This window comes from Oryx dammah, unplaced genomic scaffold (assembly GCF_014754425.2).
Source record: "Oryx dammah isolate SB20612 unplaced genomic scaffold, SCBI_Odam_1.1 HiC_scaffold_5, whole genome shotgun sequence".
NCBI lineage: Eukaryota > Metazoa > Chordata > Mammalia > Artiodactyla > Bovidae > Oryx > Oryx dammah.
In genome coordinates, this window is record NW_024070189.1 from 26,408,151 (window position 1) to 26,428,238 (window position 20,088).

Genomic DNA, 20,088 nt, shown 5'->3' on the forward strand with positions numbered 1-20,088 from the left:
GAAACAATGATGAAGAACATAGAGTGAGCTATTTTACTACTCTTTGTCTTTATAAATATGATGGAACTGCTTGTCACTTCTCATCACTTCTCCACACTCTTAACACATAGTACAGCAAATGTCCCCCAAACATCGTATCATGCCATGGTGTTTGTCATGACCCTTTGGTAACCAAAACACCTAGGGCCAAATCTTTCCTCTGTGAATTTAGGAGTTATTTAACCTCTCTGAGCCTCATCTACCTCATTTCAAATTGGGAATGAAATTAGTCTCCATGGGGTTATTTTGAGGCTGAAATACTTGACATATTTTCTTTGCAATAAATATATGCAGTCTTCATTTTTATTCTTTAAGAATGTCTGTGAGAGAAGAATCCATACATTTGGAGCAAAGAAGTTTTTTCTGAAAGTGTCTCTTCATTTTACCTTGCTTATTTAACACCTCAAATGGTAAAGAATCTGCCTGCAAGGCAGAAGACCAGGCACATCCCTGGCTTGGGAGTTCCTCTGGAGAAGGGAATGGCAATCTACTCCAGTTCTTGCCTGGAGAATTCCATGGACACAGAAGCCTGGGGGGCTATAGTCCCTGGGGTCGCAAAGGGTCAGACACAACTGAGCAACTAACACACACACACAAGAAACCAGTACTCATGCGTGTTTTTCTTATGTCTGAAAATCAGATCAAAACAGAGGTGGCTAGGTACTAAGGGGGCATTTCATGATTTTTCTTCTAATACATCCACTTTATGTCTTTGGAAATCCAAAACAGTGAATATTAACATTCTTCTCACATTGATTGGAAAAATAAGTCATGATGAAACAAAAACGGTTATGCTGAAGATAAAGAAATCAGGTACTATTCAATTTGGGGGGAAATGGTTTGTTGCTTTACTGTCAGTTATGGACTTGAGGAAATGAGATTTCTTTGATTACTGCAGCAAAATTGCTGCCAGCTAAAACTTTATCTCCATCCAAACTTAAGATAAGATTACTCGGATATTAAATTGGGGAAAAAAAATTTGATTATAAAGGCTCTTTTCAGAGTTATAATCTAGTTTATCAAAGTATTAATATGAGATTTTTCCATAGGAGAAATCCCTGTTTTGTACCACAATGAAAAAAAGTGCCTGCCAGTCACAGACCTATTTTAAAAAGAGATTATTTAATTAGTTATTTTTATATCCAGTGAATCTGGCAATATACTGTGGGGAACCATTTCGTTTTCATTCATTATAAGAAGCTATAGTGTATATTTCCCCTAGGCAGAGATTTATATGACAATTTGAATGCTTTGGTGACAGAATTATCTGATGATGAATATGATATTAAGGAAATGCCAAGTGGCATGACATTTTGGATCATTTTCAGTGACTCTTCATGATTAATAAGCATGCTTATGTATGTATTTAATTTTTATTAAGAATATTTTGTGTGGGAAATGGGAGTAGATGTTCTACTCTTATTTTATTTCCTGAATAAGAAGTGAATACTTGGAAAACCTGGCAGAACTGGCAATATATTTTTCAATCTTCGGTATTCAGATAGTCATAGTGAAAGTCAGTCTCTCCTAACCATAACTTTTAATCCTAACTTTTGCTTTATAACAACAATAAAATAACAATTACAGTATAAGGAATGGCTATTCATTAAGGCCATATTAATTGCCATATGATTTACTATATGTTTACGATATATTTTTTCTAGTCTATGACACAAATCTAAGGTGGATGTTCTTTTCCCAATAATACAGATGATTAACTCATAGTTTCCATACTTTGCTATATATTGAGCGAGTGAAGTTCTCAGTTGTTCCCTACTCTTTGCGACCCCGTGGACTGTAGCCCACCAGGCTCCTCCATCCATGGGATTCTCCAGGCAAGAATACTGTAGTGGGTTGCCATTTCCTTCTCCAGGGGATCTTCCTGACCCAAGGATCGAACCCAGGTCTCCCACATTGCAGGCAGACGCTTTAACCTCTGAGCCACCAGGGAAGCCCTTATCACCCAAATGTTTTTAAAAATACAGTTATCTGGAACTGCATTTTCATTCATACCCTCCACCAAAATTACAGTGAAAATAGTCTTGATGAACTAATATACTAGAAAGTGGGCCAAGACTTAATAAGTCACTTTTTATACATTATGTCACCAGTATATGACACTTAATTGTTACCTTATTTCCCAAATAAATTGCCTACATCTGAAAATTGTATGATCCTATGAAACTGTAGATGTTTATATCTATTAATATAAAATGAATGTTTCTATTTTCGTTTTACCTCTTCAGTTTTGATTTAGCTGAGCAGATAACGTTTGAAAGAACTAAGGCACAAAGAAGAACTGTAATAACTCCTACCTGAGCAATTTATAGTTCACATAATATTTAAAGTTCATAATATTTCTTTTTATGTGTCTAAAAAGGTTTTGGGTAATTGAAGAAAAATGTTCAACTAATGAAATATTTTTCCCAATAATACAAGGTAAAATTTATATCCCTTGTTCTATTTTGTGTAATTTATCATTCTTGTATATTAATAATAATAGCTATATCCTGCTGTGTCCTAATGGTTGTTAAGTTGCAAAGTAACTGCTTTTAGTATTTTTTGAATACTAAAAGTAAAGTATTGACTTGACTAAAGTGAAGAATTTATTCAAGTATTCACTTGACTAAAGTGAAGAATTCCTAAGAATGAAAATCACTTTCTGCATAATTTACAGGAATATTTAGCAATGATAATAATTCTTCCATCTTCATTTTGGGTTAATGAAAGTAAAAGTGTTAATCACTTAGTCATGTCCAACTCTTTGTGATCTCATGAGGCTCCTTAGTCCATGGGATTATCCAGGAAAGAATATTGAAATGGGTTACCATAACCTTCTCCAGGGGATCTTCCCTACCCAGGGATTGAACCCATGTCTCTGGCATTGCAGGCATATACTTTACCTTTTAAGCCACAAGAGAAGCATTAATGGCTTTGGGTTAATGGCTATGCTTTATTTTATGTTTGTGATTTATTGACCTTTACCTGATTCCTGGTTAATCTTGTAAATATGTAACTAAGGTGATGAGCAATTCAGCATGAGTAAGATGGTAAGATAAAGCCTCTGGAGAAGCTAGTCTTTTACCTCATTCCAAAGTAAGAGAAATATTAAGTCCTCTTTTAATTAAAAGCTTAAGAAAAAGCATAAAATTCTAGTTTTGACTCCTTTTCAAAATTTGAAACTTGTAATGGGCAGTCACAGGATTCTTTGTAGTTTAAAACTTTATATTTGACATCTATTTTTAAGTTTATAAGAAGTTTATAAGTTTATAAGAAGCATATCTATTACTTAATCATTTAGGTCAGACTACATAACAGTCATGTATTCTGTTTGAACATACCAGAAAATAGCAGTGTATCATAAAGTATATGAATATTCTGTTGAACATAGCTAATATTCTATACCTTTTCCAGCAACTGAATATCTAAATCTAGATGTAAGATTTTTAATACCTTACTTGTCAGAAATAAATGTGTCATTATTTGTTGTTGTTCATTTGCTGAATCGTATTCGACTCTGTGACATCATGGACTGCAGCACGCAAGGCTCCTCTGTCCTCCACTGTCTCCCAGAGTTTGCTCAAATTCATGTCTGTAGAATTGGTGATGATATCTCACCATCTCGTCCTCTGCCACCTCTTCTCCTTTTGCCTTCAACCTTTCCCATTATTAGGTATATTACTAGTGGGCATTATTAGGTAACAGACCTGGGTTTGATCCCTAGGTTGGGAAGATCCCCTGGAGAAGGGCATGGCAACCCACTCCAGTATTCTTGCCTGGAGAATCCCCATGGACAGAGGAGACTGGCAGGCTATAGTGCATGGGGTCTTAAAGAGTCAGACATGACTGAACAACTCAGCACACAGCACAATACACTATTTAGCTGTTTTTTCTACAAATACTGTCTAACAAAAATGAACATTTAACCTGAGCATAACAAAATATCAAGGTCTACTTTATTATTATATATAGTAGCTTTGAAAAGAGCAAAGGTAAATTTCCTATTTTAATAGGCTGACCTATATTCCTTACATTATAAAACTGATCTCATATGAATCTCAGATAAGAAATAACATATGAAAAGCTGGCTTAGCTTCTACAGATTTATAACAAAATGGTACTCTATTAACTTTTCCTAGAGTGCTCTTTCTATAAAATTCATAATTTATCCTTTGTTTCCATAGCTTTACTTTTGTTTTATTATAAATTCTTTGTTGGATTTTCCCTTTCAGAAATTCCAAAGTCATGGCAAATACTCTATGCAAAGCATTTGTGATACTCTCTAGAAATGTTTGATTCCTAGAATCAATCAAGAATTCATCTTCTGTCTCAGTTCTGTCCTGGAAATAGTGACAAAAGACTAGCTTTTTAAAAATTAATTTATTTTTGGCTGCCCTGGCACTCCAGGACTCTTGCCTGGAAAATCCCATGGATGGAGGAGCCTGGAAGGCTGCAGTCTATGGGGTCGCTAAGAGTCGGACATGACTGAGCAACTTCTCTCTCAATTTTCACTTTCATGCATTGGAGAAGGAAATGGCAACCCACTCCAGTGTTCTTGCCTGGAGAATCCCAGGGACAGGGGAGCCTAGTGGGCTGCCGTCTATGGGGTTGCACAGAGTCGGACACGAGTGAAGCGACTTAGCAGCAGCAGCAGCTCTTCGTTGCTGTGTGGGCTTTCTCTATTTGCCTTGAACCGGGGCTACTTTCTAGTTGGGGTGCACAAGCTTCTCATTATAGTGGCTTCTCTTGTGAAGCAGAGGCTCTAGCGTACTTGGGCTCAGTAGTTGTTGCCCTTGGGCTCAGTAGTTATGGTTCATGGGCTTAGTTGCCCTGTGGCACATGGAATCCTTGCAGACCAGGGATCAAACCTATATCCTCTGCTTTGGCAGGTTTCCACTGGATTCTTAACCACTGGCCCACAATAGAAGCCCAAGATTTACTCTTTGATTTCGTTTGGAAAGAGGAAAAACAGCAGCTGATGCTGTGATGTGGAGAGCAGACTTAAAAAAAAAAATTACTTGTGAGAACTTTTAGTTCCCTTTTCTACTCTCATACCTCTCTGACTATATAAGAATTATCCATTTATATAGTATATCTATTTATGTAGATATTTTAGGAGATAATGTACATGTATCAATAGGTAGTTCTAGAATTCAAATAATCAAATCAGCTACTGTGTACTTCCAGGCTCCATTTTGCCCTCGAGCCTTCGTTCCACCAACTTCTCAAGGAATGCCAGCCTTAGAGAGGGCTTGTTGTGCTGTACCTGCCATCTGCAGTAGCTTCCCGTTTGTTCTTTTCCGGCTTAGTTTCTTTTGACCTCCGGAACACTGAGACTTCATACTTGACCTGAGATAACATCCAGCATGAAGAAAAGCAAAGCTGCATTGTACAGAAAAAAAACGCCTAGATAGCTAATAATTGGATTTGGGACAGTGATTTATCTCTGAAATAAAAATCTGTGTTTGACATGCCAGTCATATTGCTTTATAACCAAACATCAGAGGCAGTTCCTTGCAGTACTTACCATGATAGACATTTACCAAAGACACCTAAAAGATGTAAATAACTTGTAAGTGTGGGAAAGTGTCTTTTGCATGGCAGTGCTTGAATATTTGCATTTAGTATTTGACTCCTGTTTCCTGAAGCAACTGAATCCCACCTTTAGCATTTACCTTGCCATTATCCCCCTTTTTAGCTCTTCCTGTGCAGATATGTTTTGTCAGAAGGCGAGAGTAGGTATACCTGCAGGTTTTTGAATTGCAGGCTTTTGAGTCTACAGACAAATATTTCATCAAACCATGTTGTTATCTTCATAGTCGGTAGAAGATGAATTGTGCAGTGTAGGTGGAAGCCTGAGTACAAGTTACTAAAATCTCGCCTGCCTGCAAAAGTGCCTTCAGTGCTTGAAAAGTATGTGTGCTTTTGTCTTCTGAGAGAATACATCTTACACAAACTAAAATGTGCTCTTTGATTGTCCTATGGCAATGCCTTTTAACTGTGATAGGATGATACTATTAGATTTAATTGACTTCTGTAAATTTTCTCAATACAAATTTTGGCTTTTGAATACTAGAGTCTGTAGACCCTGCTATTTAAATAACACTATCATTCTGCATCAATATGCTCAAAAAATTAGCTTGGGGAAATATTAATGGACAATTTCCTATTCTAATTTAGCTTATTCATGAGTTTAATTTTTCCTGAATTTAAAACAATTAATTTAACTGAGATTACATCATAATTTATTTGAGATAATACAATGTGAAGAAAAGCATAACCATCTTTTATAGGAAAATAGCTAGATGGCTGATAATTGAATTTGTAACTTTATGAAGGCTGATTTTCATTCCAAACATATTTCCCCTACCTCCAAGAGCTAATTCTTATGTATTTCAAGTGGTCCAGCATACCAAAAGTATTTCTGATTTTAATGCCCACCTAGTATGTAGAATCCCCAGAGTGATAATATCTATGTTTGGAAGATTAATTTAGTTTCAAGAAAGGAAGAAAAGTAATTCCAAAACAGCAGTGATTAGTTTTAATTTATGATAACCCATAGAATTGAGAACTGCCAATTGTAAGGCACTGTGCTAAGTGCTTTGAAAACATACATAATGCAAAAGGCGTGGTTTCTACCATTAAGTTTATTGTCCAAGAGGAAAAAATACGCATCTCAGGTACCTCCGAGCTTTCTGATATTGAAAATAATAAAGTATAGTTCTTAATAGAAAGGGGAAATTCTTTAGTGGCCATGTATCACAGAATCAGTCTTCAAGACTGAAGAAAATTAGCATTTATCAAGAATAAGTAGCCCATCCAATGCAAAGAAGTAGAGTTTTCTCCAAGGTGCACATGCATTTTATGTGAATTCCAAATAAGCTTAACTAATCTGGAGAAACTATTTTGATGATTTTTGCAAGCACTAGCTTCCCTAAGCAAGGTTACTGTGGCCATATGTGAAATCTATGTCCTGAAGCATTCTCTAAGTGTGGAGAGAAGCAAACATCCCAAAATGGGATTTTTCACTCTAAGTCCTTTTAAGATGATCACTCTCAGTGCGATGAGGCGAGGCTGGCTGATCCCTACAGGTGCTCCGAGGTGGTTTGTGAGTGATGGGAGGGCTGTGTTGTGTGTGTCTACCTTCACATTCTCTCACCACGTCCAGGGGGCTCCTTCCCCATCTCCCTGCTCTCCTACCTCCAAGCTAGTGCATCCAAACCTTATTTCTGAGAGCAGCTTTTCTTCTACTTCTATGAGGTTGTTCGGTCCCTTGTCCACTTTCCTCTGACACCACTTCCCAACCCCTGAAAAATGATAAGCTGAGAAAAACCAACAAGTGTGTGGGAAGGCTGGGATGGGGATGGAGGAGGCTTAAATTTAAATTTAACTTAAATTCCAAATAAGTTAAGCTTATTTGGAATTCACATAAAATGCATGTCCACCTTAGAGAAAACTCTACTTCTTTGCATCGGATGGGTGCTTACTCTTGATAAATGCTAATTTTCTTCAGTTTTGAAGACTGATTCTGTGATACGTGGCCACTAAAGAATTTCCCCTTTCTATTAAGAACTATACTCTATTATTTTCAATACTGGATAACTCTCAAGCAAAAATTGTAAGGGTTCCTTTCAACCCCTGAGCCACTAAGTGAGAAATAGTGGCCTTGATCTCTCCCTCACCAATTTAGAACCTAGTCTCAAGACAACTCTCAAGATAGAACAAAGCCTAGAAATAAAAGAAAGGCTGTGGTCCAAGTGGCACAGAGAGAAGTTTCTGCTTGAATCAGCATCTGTTTCCGCAGTATTGGAGGTCATCAGTAATTCCTTCGCCAGCGCTCTTGTTCAGCACAATTATCATGCTATGCTAAGCACAGCAGAGGATCCACACTCCTATAAGATGAGATGCTCAGAGGAGGAGAGGACTGGAGTTGTTTAAAGATTTGTTTCTAACATGGCTTTAATTTGAAATCCTTTCATTCTGAAGATGTCTGGATATTGAGATAGAGCAAATGAAAGCAGTACGTTCCTGTTACGGATGCAGCCAAGCATCCCCCTTATTTGAAAGGCTTAACCAGCACACTCAGGAACAAGATGTGAGACATCTTGAAGTACGACTTCCCTGTCAGCTGCAAGATCAATAAAATGCAGATACCATTCTTTACCACACTCCAGAGAATGAGTTTGCAGAGTGAGAAAGGCTTCACGTTGAAGCGGTTTCATTTGCGCGTGGACTTGGCAAAGGTGGAAAAGTGGCTCTGGGGAGAACGCATGAGGCTTGGCCCCGGCTGGCCCAGCTGCTTGAGCACCCCTGCCAGGAGACATCACTCACTCACCCTGTCCGTGTGAATGGCAGGACCTCAGGGCAGGAGGCATTTCTAGGCCACTCAGACCATTCCGGCAAACTGATTATTTAACTGATTATGTAAACGCCATCTAAAAGCCCCTGGTCATTGATGTTGATCAGACTCATTAATTTAGGATTATTGTTGAATCTGACGAAAGCAAACGCAGGACCAAAGATACATAAACACAGATCTAATGGTCACAAGCCATAGATTGCCATGTTCTACCGCCATATTCGGCAGTGATCAAATTGCCACTTGGCACACTGTAGGTGTGTGTGTGTGTGTGTGTGTGTGTGTGTGTGTGTGCTCAGTTGTGTCTGACTCTGTGCCACGCTATGGACCGCAGCCCACCAGGCTTCCCTCTCTATGGAATTTTCCAGGCAAGAATGCTGAAGTGGGTTGGTATTTCCTACTCGAGGGGATCTTTCTGACCCAGGGATTGAACCTGCATCTTTACCACAGAGCCACCTGGGAAAACCCTACTCAAGGCGTAACAGTAGACAGTTTCAGAGATACCTGGTTGTTGGGCGGCAATAAGTCGAGAAACAGAACTAACCTACTTGATTGTCAGTCCTTTTTTTTTTTTATGGAAAAGATGCTCTTCCTCTTTGCTCACATTTAAACATTCTAAAGGTCTCAATATCGGTGTACTCTTGAGAGACTAGGTGAAATGTTCTTAATTTATAAGTAAATTATAAAAATAAAATGTTATAATATTGGCTGTAATTATTACTGTTTATTTGCCTTATATATTTATTTTGAGATAAGTTTTCTGCTGAGAATGAGGCTTGCTGCTGGATACCATGTGAGATATAACCCTGGTCTATGAGGGGCTCCCCATTTTGTGGGACAGCAGATATACACGCATGGATGAGCTGTGAGGCAGGCAAGTTCTGGGTGTGGCCTCAGCATAGAAACAGATTTTCAATTTTCAAAACTGTCCCTGGAGCCTGGTTGATGTGAAAGTAGCCTGTGGTGTTCTGCATAGTAATAGCAAGTGGGATTAACACAGATCCTCTCAAATGCAGTCCAGCAGCAAGAATAATTGTTGATAACATTTTAAGGAAGGAATTAGAGTTAAAGGTGTTATTTGTCAGACATAGCCAATCCTTCAACTGGAAACGACTATCTGCTACTTACTGTCTGTCACCCTCGAAGATAACTCCATTTTTCTCCTCCATTCTACATCGAATTAGACAGTCAAGAATCTGCCTGCAGTGCAGGAGACCCAGGTTCGATGCCTGGGTCAGGAAGATCCCCTGGAAAAGGGAATGGATACTCACTCCATATTCTTGCCTGGGAAATCCCATGGACAGAGGATCTTGGCAGGCTATTGTCCATGGGGTTGCAAAGATTTGGGCATGACAGAATGACCAACACTGTAAACACTGTTGCTCGATTTTGATTTCCGAATATGCTTTGAACTCCTCCTCTTCTCCATTGCTCTTTCAGACCTGCATCATTTTTCACCTGGACCTTAGTAGTAGTTTGCTACTTGGCCCTAGTTGTAGCCGCTCTTAAATCATTTATGCTAAGTGACAATATCACCATAGTTAACATCCTTCAAAAATTTCCCCTCACTAATAGAATCAGTTTTTTTTTTTTCAGCAAGATTTCCAGAAAAATAATCTGTCTCTGCTTCTTTACGCCATCCTTTAACCTCTCACCAACCCATCTTGCTCTAATAATGCTAATCTGCCTTCACGTCCCTAGTCATACCAGGTTTTTTCCTATTTCTCTGTCTGCCCTCCCTTTCTGCTTCACTGTGTTAATCCCTACTCTATTCCATGAAGCCCAGGCTGGATGATAATTCCCTCTCCCATTCTCCCAGAGAATCCTGTACATCCAACATCACAGCACCTGCCATGTTATATTGATTTTTTGGTTTCTCTGTTTGTTTCTATGTGTGTCTCTCCCACTGGACTGAAAGCTCCTTCAGAAAACCAGTGCAGTAAATCTAGTGCAGTAGCCAATTCCTGCTTCTCACTTAGAGATCAGATGTATGTCATCTCTCAGAAAGCCTGGCGTTGATCATCTCACTCCTCCACCTGGTTCACCCTTTTTTTCCTTCACTTACCACTTTATGGTGTTTCCTTGTTTATGTAAGTGTTTGTTTAGAGTTTGTCTCTGCACTAGAATATGAACCTCAAGAGCTAAGGCTTTTTCTGCCTTGTTCATCCTTGTATCTCCACTGCCTGAAAAAGTACCTGTATATAGAAGGCCTTTAATTAATATGCAGTTTTCAAAATTGAATTTAATGAATGGAGAGTGGATGGATGGATGAATAGATAGATATATTGCTGGGTAGATGGGCACATAATAAGAGGTCAATGAATTAGTCAGGACTGAGTAAACCTATCCAAATTAGCAATCTATAGATCAATAATGGTAGGGGGTCATTTTTTTTTTAACACCCGTAAAGGGACACAGACCACCATATTGCCTCAATATTTACTTCTGTGACTCACTGTCACAGACTGTTGCCTACTGTTTTAATATTCCCCAGTTTGTGAAAGCTCTAGCATATCCTGAGTACCACTTGTAATACTCTACGTGATTCCTTCATGTTAATTCTCCTATCCTCTATTCCTAGTATGTGTACACACATCCCCATGTAAAATAACAACAGAAGAAAAACAATTCAGCATCAGCTTTTAAAGAATTACTGAACTCTTCACTTTATCAATTGATATTATTTTCTGTTTCTGCAGGAACATTTGGCTTAAATTCCAGACTTACCTTTTATAAGTTTACTTTCCCTCCTCACTGGTTTCCTCATTTATGAAATGCATGTGATAACCTTTTTTCCTTGAACTGTTATGTTGATTATGTGAGGAAACACATGTGGATGCACTTTTCAAACTTCAAAATGCTCATCTAATATTATTTTTCATCAAGTATGATTTCATGTCCTTCCCTCATTTATGGATGGTGATAGCATATATCTCCACGTTATCTTTCTTTTAATCATCTTATTGTTCACAGCTTAAGGTCACTTAATCTTAGGTGTATAATCATTTGCATTCTGAATTGCAACTTCTTCATTAGTTTTTATAACTGTTGTATTTAATAGGACATTGGGGAAGTGGATGGCACAGGCAAAAGGAAATTGGATTTTGAACCTTTTATTATGATGACATCCATTTGATTGTGGTCCAAATGATTAGTGAAGAAAAAGCTGCTGTTGTGACAACTTTCCAGTGTGAAATAAAGTGTAATACTGAGACTTGCTTATTAGGTTACTGTCTAGGAATAAAAGCACCCAGTACCAGTATTCAGCCATATTTCCTGAGCTCTTGCGTACAAGCCAAGCTACTGTGAGCATCTGAGAATGCAGCAGTGTAAGACTCAGTGTCTGCTCCACAGAGCTAAAAGGCTGCGATAGCCTCGTCTCTAAGGAGAGACGTGCAAGTGACCTTGTGGAACCAAGCTCATTACTAACAATTTATGGTCACAAAGGGAACACACCATTTATCTTTCATTACCTCACAACTGGTAGACTCAGTGTCACCATAACCACAATTTTTGAAATAAGAAAAACTGAAGACCATTTCATTTTTAAGGAATTAAGCTGATACTTCACACACTCATGTTTTGCTCAAGAACTGCCCCCCCCAACCAGAGTCACGGCCCACATATAGTATGTATAGTATGTAAGTCCGGCCCACATATAGTATGTATAGTATGTAAGTAAATGTTACAAAAGTTCATTCTAAAAGAACTTGTGGACTTGAGGGCTGAGAAAAGAAAAATTCATCCGTTTTGACCTCACAGCACTGAAATAGCTCAGGAGAAAGTATTTTGTAAGCTGTGAAATACTGTATATATACAGCATGTCAATGTATATTTTTTAATTCTATTTTGTTTGAATGTATGACTATTGAGGACATGACAAAATCGGGAGCCTATGGCAGAGTAAATAAATGCAAATATCTTTTTAAATTGCTCATTGGGGTTTGGCCAATATGATAAGGTAACAGCTCATAGCCATTGTTTGCTGATACGGTTGCTAGTAAGGGGAGGTTAAGAGGACTGACAAAGTGGACATGCTGAATAGTGTGGTTTGAGGTCTAATTTTTTTTAATGGTTATAAATTCGGTGAGGATATCCAATTCCTCATAAGGTCTTTAGAAGTAAACAACTAAATGGTACAGAGTTCTTTCTAAGGCTGTCTTGCAGTTTAATTAATCAAAGCTGACTCCTTGGCTCTGCCATTCCACTGACTGGCCTACAATAAATGGCCTCCCTGCCTGCTGTACTTTTCCATCCAAACATTGTACAAATCAAGGACAAGCATCCTTGAGACTCTTTTTAATGGCAACGTTCTTAAAAACCCAGCCTCCTGCAGTTGCTTAAAATCAAAGTGTCATCATGAAAGTTACTTAGTGCTTTTAGGAAATCTGTAAAGATCTTGAAGTTTGAAATGCAAAGCAGAGCAAGAATCCAAAGACTCAATGTTTGAGTTTTCAATGTTATTTTTTTAGGAATGTGAAAATCAGATTATTATCCGTGACTCTTAATGGTACGATTCTAAAATGAATGGCTTCTTAATTAAATGACTTCCAAGTGATATAGTGCATCTTTATAAAGTGCTAGAGTTCTAAATACAATGCTTTAGAAAATATCTATACTAAATTTAACTCAGCAAGTGAATAATTTGTCAGCTATCACAAAGATGGTAATTTTTGCTATATTGTCATATATACTAATAACAACTGATTAAGATGATTACTTATCCACAAGTTTTATTTTTATAAAAAGTGTTTAAAGGTTTTAAATTCATTGGGAAAATGTTTCTAAGTAATGTCCTTTGAACTACTTATTATCTGAGCTTGGAAGAGAAAAAAGAAACATTTATGCTTAGTGGAAAAAAAAAATGGTTACCAGTGAGAATCATCCTTGTAACTTTTTAAAATATTATAGTCCAGTGGCAGAATTCTTCCTTTCATATTTGCATCCTCAATATGAATGTAAGCATATAATTACTAACAATTGTTAGACTTCAGTAGTAATTAAAATCTAAAATATCCTTGGTAGCAATGACTAAATTGACTTATATGCTGCTGCTGCTGCTGCTAAGTTGCTTCAGTCGTGTCCAACTCTGTGTGACCCCATAGACGGCAGCCCACCAAGCTCCTCTGCCCATGGGATTTTCCAGGCAAGAGTACTGGAGTGGGTCGCCATTGCCTTCTCTGTGACTTATATGCACTAAGGTTTAATAATAGCAGTATATTCCTTTCATATTTTCAAAAATTCTAGTTATCACTATAGTATATTTTATAATAGGATCATAATATTTATTATACAAACCTAATTTTTCAATAAGTTGAGTATAGTATATGTTATTGAAATTAAGAAAACTAGGTATTGCTTTTCATTATAACGTTACTTATTCTGAATTTTCAAAACTGAATTAAAAATAAGTGTACTGTCTGGTGAATTTTTAGTAAATAAGAAATTCAAATGTATATTATATATATAGTACTTATATTATTTTTATTTTTTAATTTAAAAAATTTTGAATACATATATTATTTTTACATCAATTTACTTTTATTTCTGATTTTAAAATCTAAATACCTTCAGTATCTGAGGACCTATTATTTTGAGTATATTATGCTTTAATCTTAGTATTTTAAGTATTTATTAGTAAATGCATCTTGAATTCCAATTTACAAATTTAACAAAAAATAAAGAAAAATGCTAAAATATATGCAGAATCCCTATTGATAGAGTAGTGTATTTTGAATTAAAATTAGAAATATAAATATTTTAATATATTGATTTACTGAGTGGTATTTATACTGTTCTATATAATGTCTGAGTGCTTACCTGCTTACTCTATAAAAATAATTTATCTACATATTTCCTGTTACTTATAGCATATCACAAATTATTATTATAATAGTTTAAAATGTTTTAACAGGTTTACACATCACCCTTTTTTTGGAAGCATAACTGCCAGCCATTATAAAAATATAACTGAAAAAGTTATAGTAGTGAGAAATGCTAAGTCAGTATGAAAATTATTTTAATACAAAACTCAGATGTAGCCTAGCCAAGAAATAATGGACCAATGGATATTTTTTGACAAATTATGATTTGTGAGGTGTGCTAATGGAAATTCAAAATACGAGATAGACCTTCTAAGGACATTACACTTTTTGTTGATGTGATCAACAAAGGATGGCAGTGTATAAGACAGAATAGCAGTGCAGAAGGGACATGTCTGTTCAGATGCCACATTCACAGCAAAGTAAGAAGAGAGTGGCGGGAGGAGCAAGAAGTGTGAAATGTGAGGGGCTTGAATGGCATGATGGTCCAAGTTGAAATCACTTTTAAAAATTTCCTATCAAATCTAACAGCCACATTTGGATATGTTATTTCTGATACCTTCACATTTTTTGTCTAATTTGTTCCTAGAATGCTCTGGCCCATTGGGAATTGAAGGGGGAATCATTTCAAATCAGCAAATCACAGCTTCATCTACCCACCGAGCTCTTTTTGGACTCCAGAAGTGGTATCCCTACTATGCACGTCTGAATAAGAAGGGACTTATAAATGCCTGGACAGCTGCAGAAAATGACAGATGGCCGTGGATTCAGGTAACAGATGGGATGGGACAGGATTTCTGCCAAGGAATGGCTAGAGTCATTTCAGAAAGATAGTGAGTGTCCAATGTGTGACTTTCCTTCATGATCACAGAAGAAAGGATGATTTAGCTAGAGTCCAAACTGACTATAAATCCTGAAACTGTGGGAAATGTGAATATTCCTTTTGAAAGTTAATGAAGTGAGTTAAAAATGTTAAAATGACCTTGAGTTGCAAATATCACTCTCTGAAGGTACATGTCAAAGAGAGGATTTTACATATACCATGTGTCCATTAGTACTGCGTTAACACCTAGTAGCAATTTTTGGTACTTCAGGAGAATGAACATGGTGTCCTTTCCTTCTCCGTCTTATTAGTGGTTCCATATGTGTATATATAAATTATACAATGGAGTATAATATCTCAAATGTCTTCAGCACCCTCTATAATAACTGGGTGTGTTTCAATTCATACTCTATCATTTATTATCATCAGCTGTGTTTTTAAATGTGAGAAAATGATGCAATACCAGGAAATTAAATAATTTCTGAAAGGTCTGATGGATGGGAGTAATGCCTGTGTCTTATATATTGTCTGCTTAATACCTTTTGAGCCTTTAACTGAAGTGAGACAGGAAAACTACATATTTGGAGGCAGAAAAGGCCCTCAAACTATGATTTCTGTGAAAGCTTATACCTCTGTTCGTGTGGCACGTGTTAATAACATTTAACGATTCAGTGAGGTGTGCTAAAAAGACAGGAAATCCAGTGTACCCTGATGTACTCCTTTCCCAATTTGGAACCACTCTGTTGTTCCATATCCAGTTCTAACTGTTGCTTTTTGGTCTGCATACAGATTTCTCAGGAGGCAGGTAAGGACATCTGGTATTTCCATCTCTTGAAGAATATTCCACCGTTTGTTGTGACAGTCAAAGGCTTTGGTGTAGTCAGTAAAGCAGAAATGGGTGTTTTTCTGGAGTTCTCTTGCTTTTTCTATGAAGATGATAATGAACTCTTATATAAAAACAGTAAAAGTTAATTAAGAGAGTTTATATTAGATAAGGAAATCTTGCATATGATGGAGGAAAACTGAAAACTCACTATTGCTTTTCAATACATATTTCATTATTGTGTTGAGAGAATTATTATAGTCTTTAATAACACCTCATTTTCTAAGTTATTTTTCCAAAGAAAAATGTCTCTTTTCTTAAAGAACAACCATATCTAAGAGGATACAGGAAATGTAATCATTACAGATTTTCTTTGAGCATTATTAATTTCCCTTGTCACTGTATTCTTTTATTTATATTCAGTTGTTCAAATGAAGCATTTGAGTACTTTGCTTAAACTTACTTATAATGAGCACAATATTCCCCTAATCTTTTAGGTGTATAAGACACATATACTAATTAGTATTCAATTTCATTTTCTCCCTTATCCTCAGGAAATGAAAATTAAAATTGCCATTTTTAAATTTACACACTCAGTATGCAATTATGGATATTACCTCAATGTTCATAATTGGTTCTGAATTTTAGGAGTTCAGTAAATACAGTTAAACAGAAATCTTTTTGTTTTTCTTTTCAAGTTTTTCTGACCTTTATTTCCTCACCTAGATTTTTTTCCCCAAGTTATAAATAACCACCATCTTAAACATTAACTCATTCATTAGCATCCTGAAATATCAATTTCCCTTTTGGCTGATATGTTAGAAATAATAACTCTACACAATTATAGAAATATGCCTTGTATTATGCAAAAATTAAAAGCTTATCTAAACCTCTGGGATGGAGAGGGCAATGGCACCCCACTTCAGTACTCTTGCCTGGAAAATCCCATGGACGGAGGAGCCTAGTGGGCTGCAGTCCACGGGGTCGCTAAGAGTCGGACACGACTGAGCGACTTCACTTTCACTTTTCACTTTCCTGCATTGGAGAAGGAAATGGCAACCCACTCCAGTGTTCTTGCCTGGAGAATCCCAGGGACGGGGAGCCTGGTGGGCTGCAGTCTATGGGGTCGCACAGAGTCGGACACGACTGAAGCAACTTGGCGGCAGCAGCAGCAGCAAACCTCTGGGAACTTTGCTTATTGAATCAGATTAGTCAGGATGATTATTATTTTAAAAGATAAATATTTTCCATTCCTATTATTTTCCTTTTCTTTTTTTACAGATACATGTAGTAAAATATGTTTTATTGTTTTCTTCTTTTAATTTCTAAAGTGATATTTGTTTGTATATGTTCTTTCTGGGATGCACACATATTGGATTTTCAGTCATTTATTTATTCATCCACTCACCAGACATTTACTAAATGAATGTCTGCTCTGTGGTCTATTTTTCACTGGGCACTGGAAAAACAATACCACTTGCCTTCACAATGCTCTGTATCTAAGATATAGGAAAGTAAATAGAGTAAACATAATAATGCAACATGTGTAGCCTGGTGCTACATCATCTGCTAACCATTTTATTTGAGCCGTAATATTTTATTATATCGAGAGTCTATTTTTAATAGACCTTTTGTTAAGCTAAAAACTAGCTTAGTGTATTTATAGAATACAAGAGGAAATTCCCATTAAATATGTATTGCATGGCTATATTATTACATGCTGATCTATTTGATGGCTATACCAAGGAAAGGGCTTCCCAGGTGGCACTGGCAGTAATGAACCTGCCTGCCAAAGCAGGAGACCCAGCTTTAGTCCCTGGGTTGGGAAGATCCTCTGGAGGAGGGCATGGCAACCCACTCCAGTATTCTAGCCTGGGAAATTCCATGGACAGAGGAGCCTGGTACGCTACTGTAGTTCATAGGCTTGCAAGGAATCAAACATGACTGAAGTGACTTAACATGTACAGACATACTAAGGAAAAGCCATAATTTTCCTTTGAAAGTTAATTTAATAGTAATTGTTTCAGTGCTACTATTTAATCACTGAAAAAAATAGATGTTGATCTCTATTTTAAGTAATTCATTACCCCTTAGAAAATGTGAATATGATCTTAATATGTTCCTTTTCTGTATGCCACAGAGCTTGGTAGAGGGTAGTTATTTCTCAAACTTCAGTGGGCACAGGAATCACATGGGTCACTGGATGAAAACAGAAACTTCTGGATTGTCCCATAGTCCCATTTATTGAAGGTCATCCTCAGACCGCACCGTAAAAACGTATCTTATCAGTTTATCAATTTGTACTGCACGAGATGTTAAAAATAAATAAAATGCAAAGGACACTTTTGCTTGATGATCTGGGCACTTTGTTTTTGAAACTGCAAGCAGTGATAAACTGTAGAGGTGGAGGAGAGGAAAGAACAGTGAGTAAAAATGAGGAAATGTAGTAGGAATTATGTGACCCACAAAAAGTTTCTAAACTAGAAGGAGGCAGAACCATCTTGTATATTCTAGTCAGAAGTTTATCCCACCTTTGCAGCAATTCATCAGTAGTCATTTTTCATTAGTCATAAAGTTTTAAAGTATTTTCAAAAGTTAATGTCCCTAAATGACTATTAGATTCTTCTCTGTTAGAAAATTTTAAGTACCCAAAAGCAAGACCATCTGCCTTTTACATTTTAAACAAAATAATAATATGGAATACATGGGCCTAACAGACTTATGTGAACACAGGTTATGTTACAAATTCACATTTTGAGAATATGAATTGCGTACGCAGTGGGGATTTTTTAAAACTTTGTGAACCAGATTCACAAATGCTGCAAAAAATAGAGTAATTATCTATTTCCTTTACAAAGTCTATATATAATGTGTGTAAAGACTTTTTTTGGTACTTATAGGCACCTGGAGCTCCTTGAGACACAAAAACCAGTTTTAGAATCACAGAATTTAAGAAGTAAAAAAATTTTTTTTTCATTTTCAGGATGTTTTCTAGTTATAGAACCTAAATTACACAGAATCTAGCATGTCTTTACTACTTCTTCATTAAGTAAAAAGTCTTTATCCTGTTTTTCCTGGGAAAAAAAGCTATGTTCTCAGATACACTCTCATCCATACTATATGTCTCTATAAGGTTAGTTACATCTAGACATTCATATATTGCTTCTAATCATCTTTCTTTAAAAAAACAGTAATCCTATACGGAAAATTACTACTTTCCTTAAGTTGTTTATTAGAAGTGAGCTTCCACACATAGTTGTATGTGTTTTTTTTTAATGTTAACTTTTAATTTTTAAAAACAAAAAGGCACTTAGCATTATGTAAAAAGGACTTATCTATACTGAAAAATAATACAGTAATTATTTGGTCATTTACCTCATTTATACTTATAGTAATGCATATTGCTTGTTTATTTGTTTTAAAGAATGTGATGTGAATTTTAATTCCAGATTCTCTGAAGTATGGAATAGATGACTAACCAGGTAGAAATTGTTCTCTAATATAAAAGAAGCTGCATCAGATTCTCTTTCTTCTAAGCTGCTCCCTCTCTTTCAGCACCCAAGACCTCATTGACCTGGATTTCTTGCTGTTGCTCAGCTTTACCTGGCTGTTTGATGCTTCTGTGATTAGGCACATAGACTTCTTGGTTCTTCTATTGACCATCTACCAGTCTTCTTTAGATTCAACTCCTTTACTGCCTTGTCTATAAAGTGATTCCTAGAATTCCTGTTTTTTATCTCTAAAGCCAGAGGTGACTACACTGTCCTTTTCTCCCACCCTGATAAGTATACATTACAATCATAGTGAGAGTTAGTATTATACCTAATTTAAGTTTATTTCATCACACCTTGATTTTTAAAAAAAAACTATATTGGATGGATAGATAAAGACAATTGATTTATAGAAGAATAGAGACTATTGAACAGAATAGATGGGAGAGAGAGAGTGGTTGTTTTCACATGGTAATTAAACTGCACTGAGTGGTACGGGGAATGTCCAAAGGACCTAGCTCACTGTGTTTAGCTATTGTGTACTTAAATGTGAATTATGTCTTCTGAGCATGATCGCACTGGTGCAGAGTGTACTGTATCTCTCTACAGTTTAAGAAATCCCTCACCCATCTGGACAGCAGAGGAATCAAGCTTCCTGTAATCGCAGTGGCCCATTCTTTCCTCTGTAATCACAGCAAACCCCTTTTATATGTAACTTTAAATGGGCGGGG

At 36.5% G+C, this 20,088-nt stretch overlaps 1 protein-coding gene across 2 annotated transcripts in view; it reads left to right on the forward strand.

Moving 5' to 3' along the window:
* The window catches only part of EDIL3 (EGF like repeats and discoidin domains 3), a 467,856-nt gene that overhangs the window by 269,908 nt on the left and 177,860 nt on the right, over positions 1-20,088 (forward strand). For both annotated transcript variants that reach the window (XM_040239416.1, XM_040239417.1), the window contains one exon: positions 14,810-14,991. In XM_040239416.1, coding sequence (XP_040095350.1) covers positions 14,810-14,991 — 182 coding nt within the window. The remainder of the gene's footprint in view (positions 1-14,809; positions 14,992-20,088) is intronic.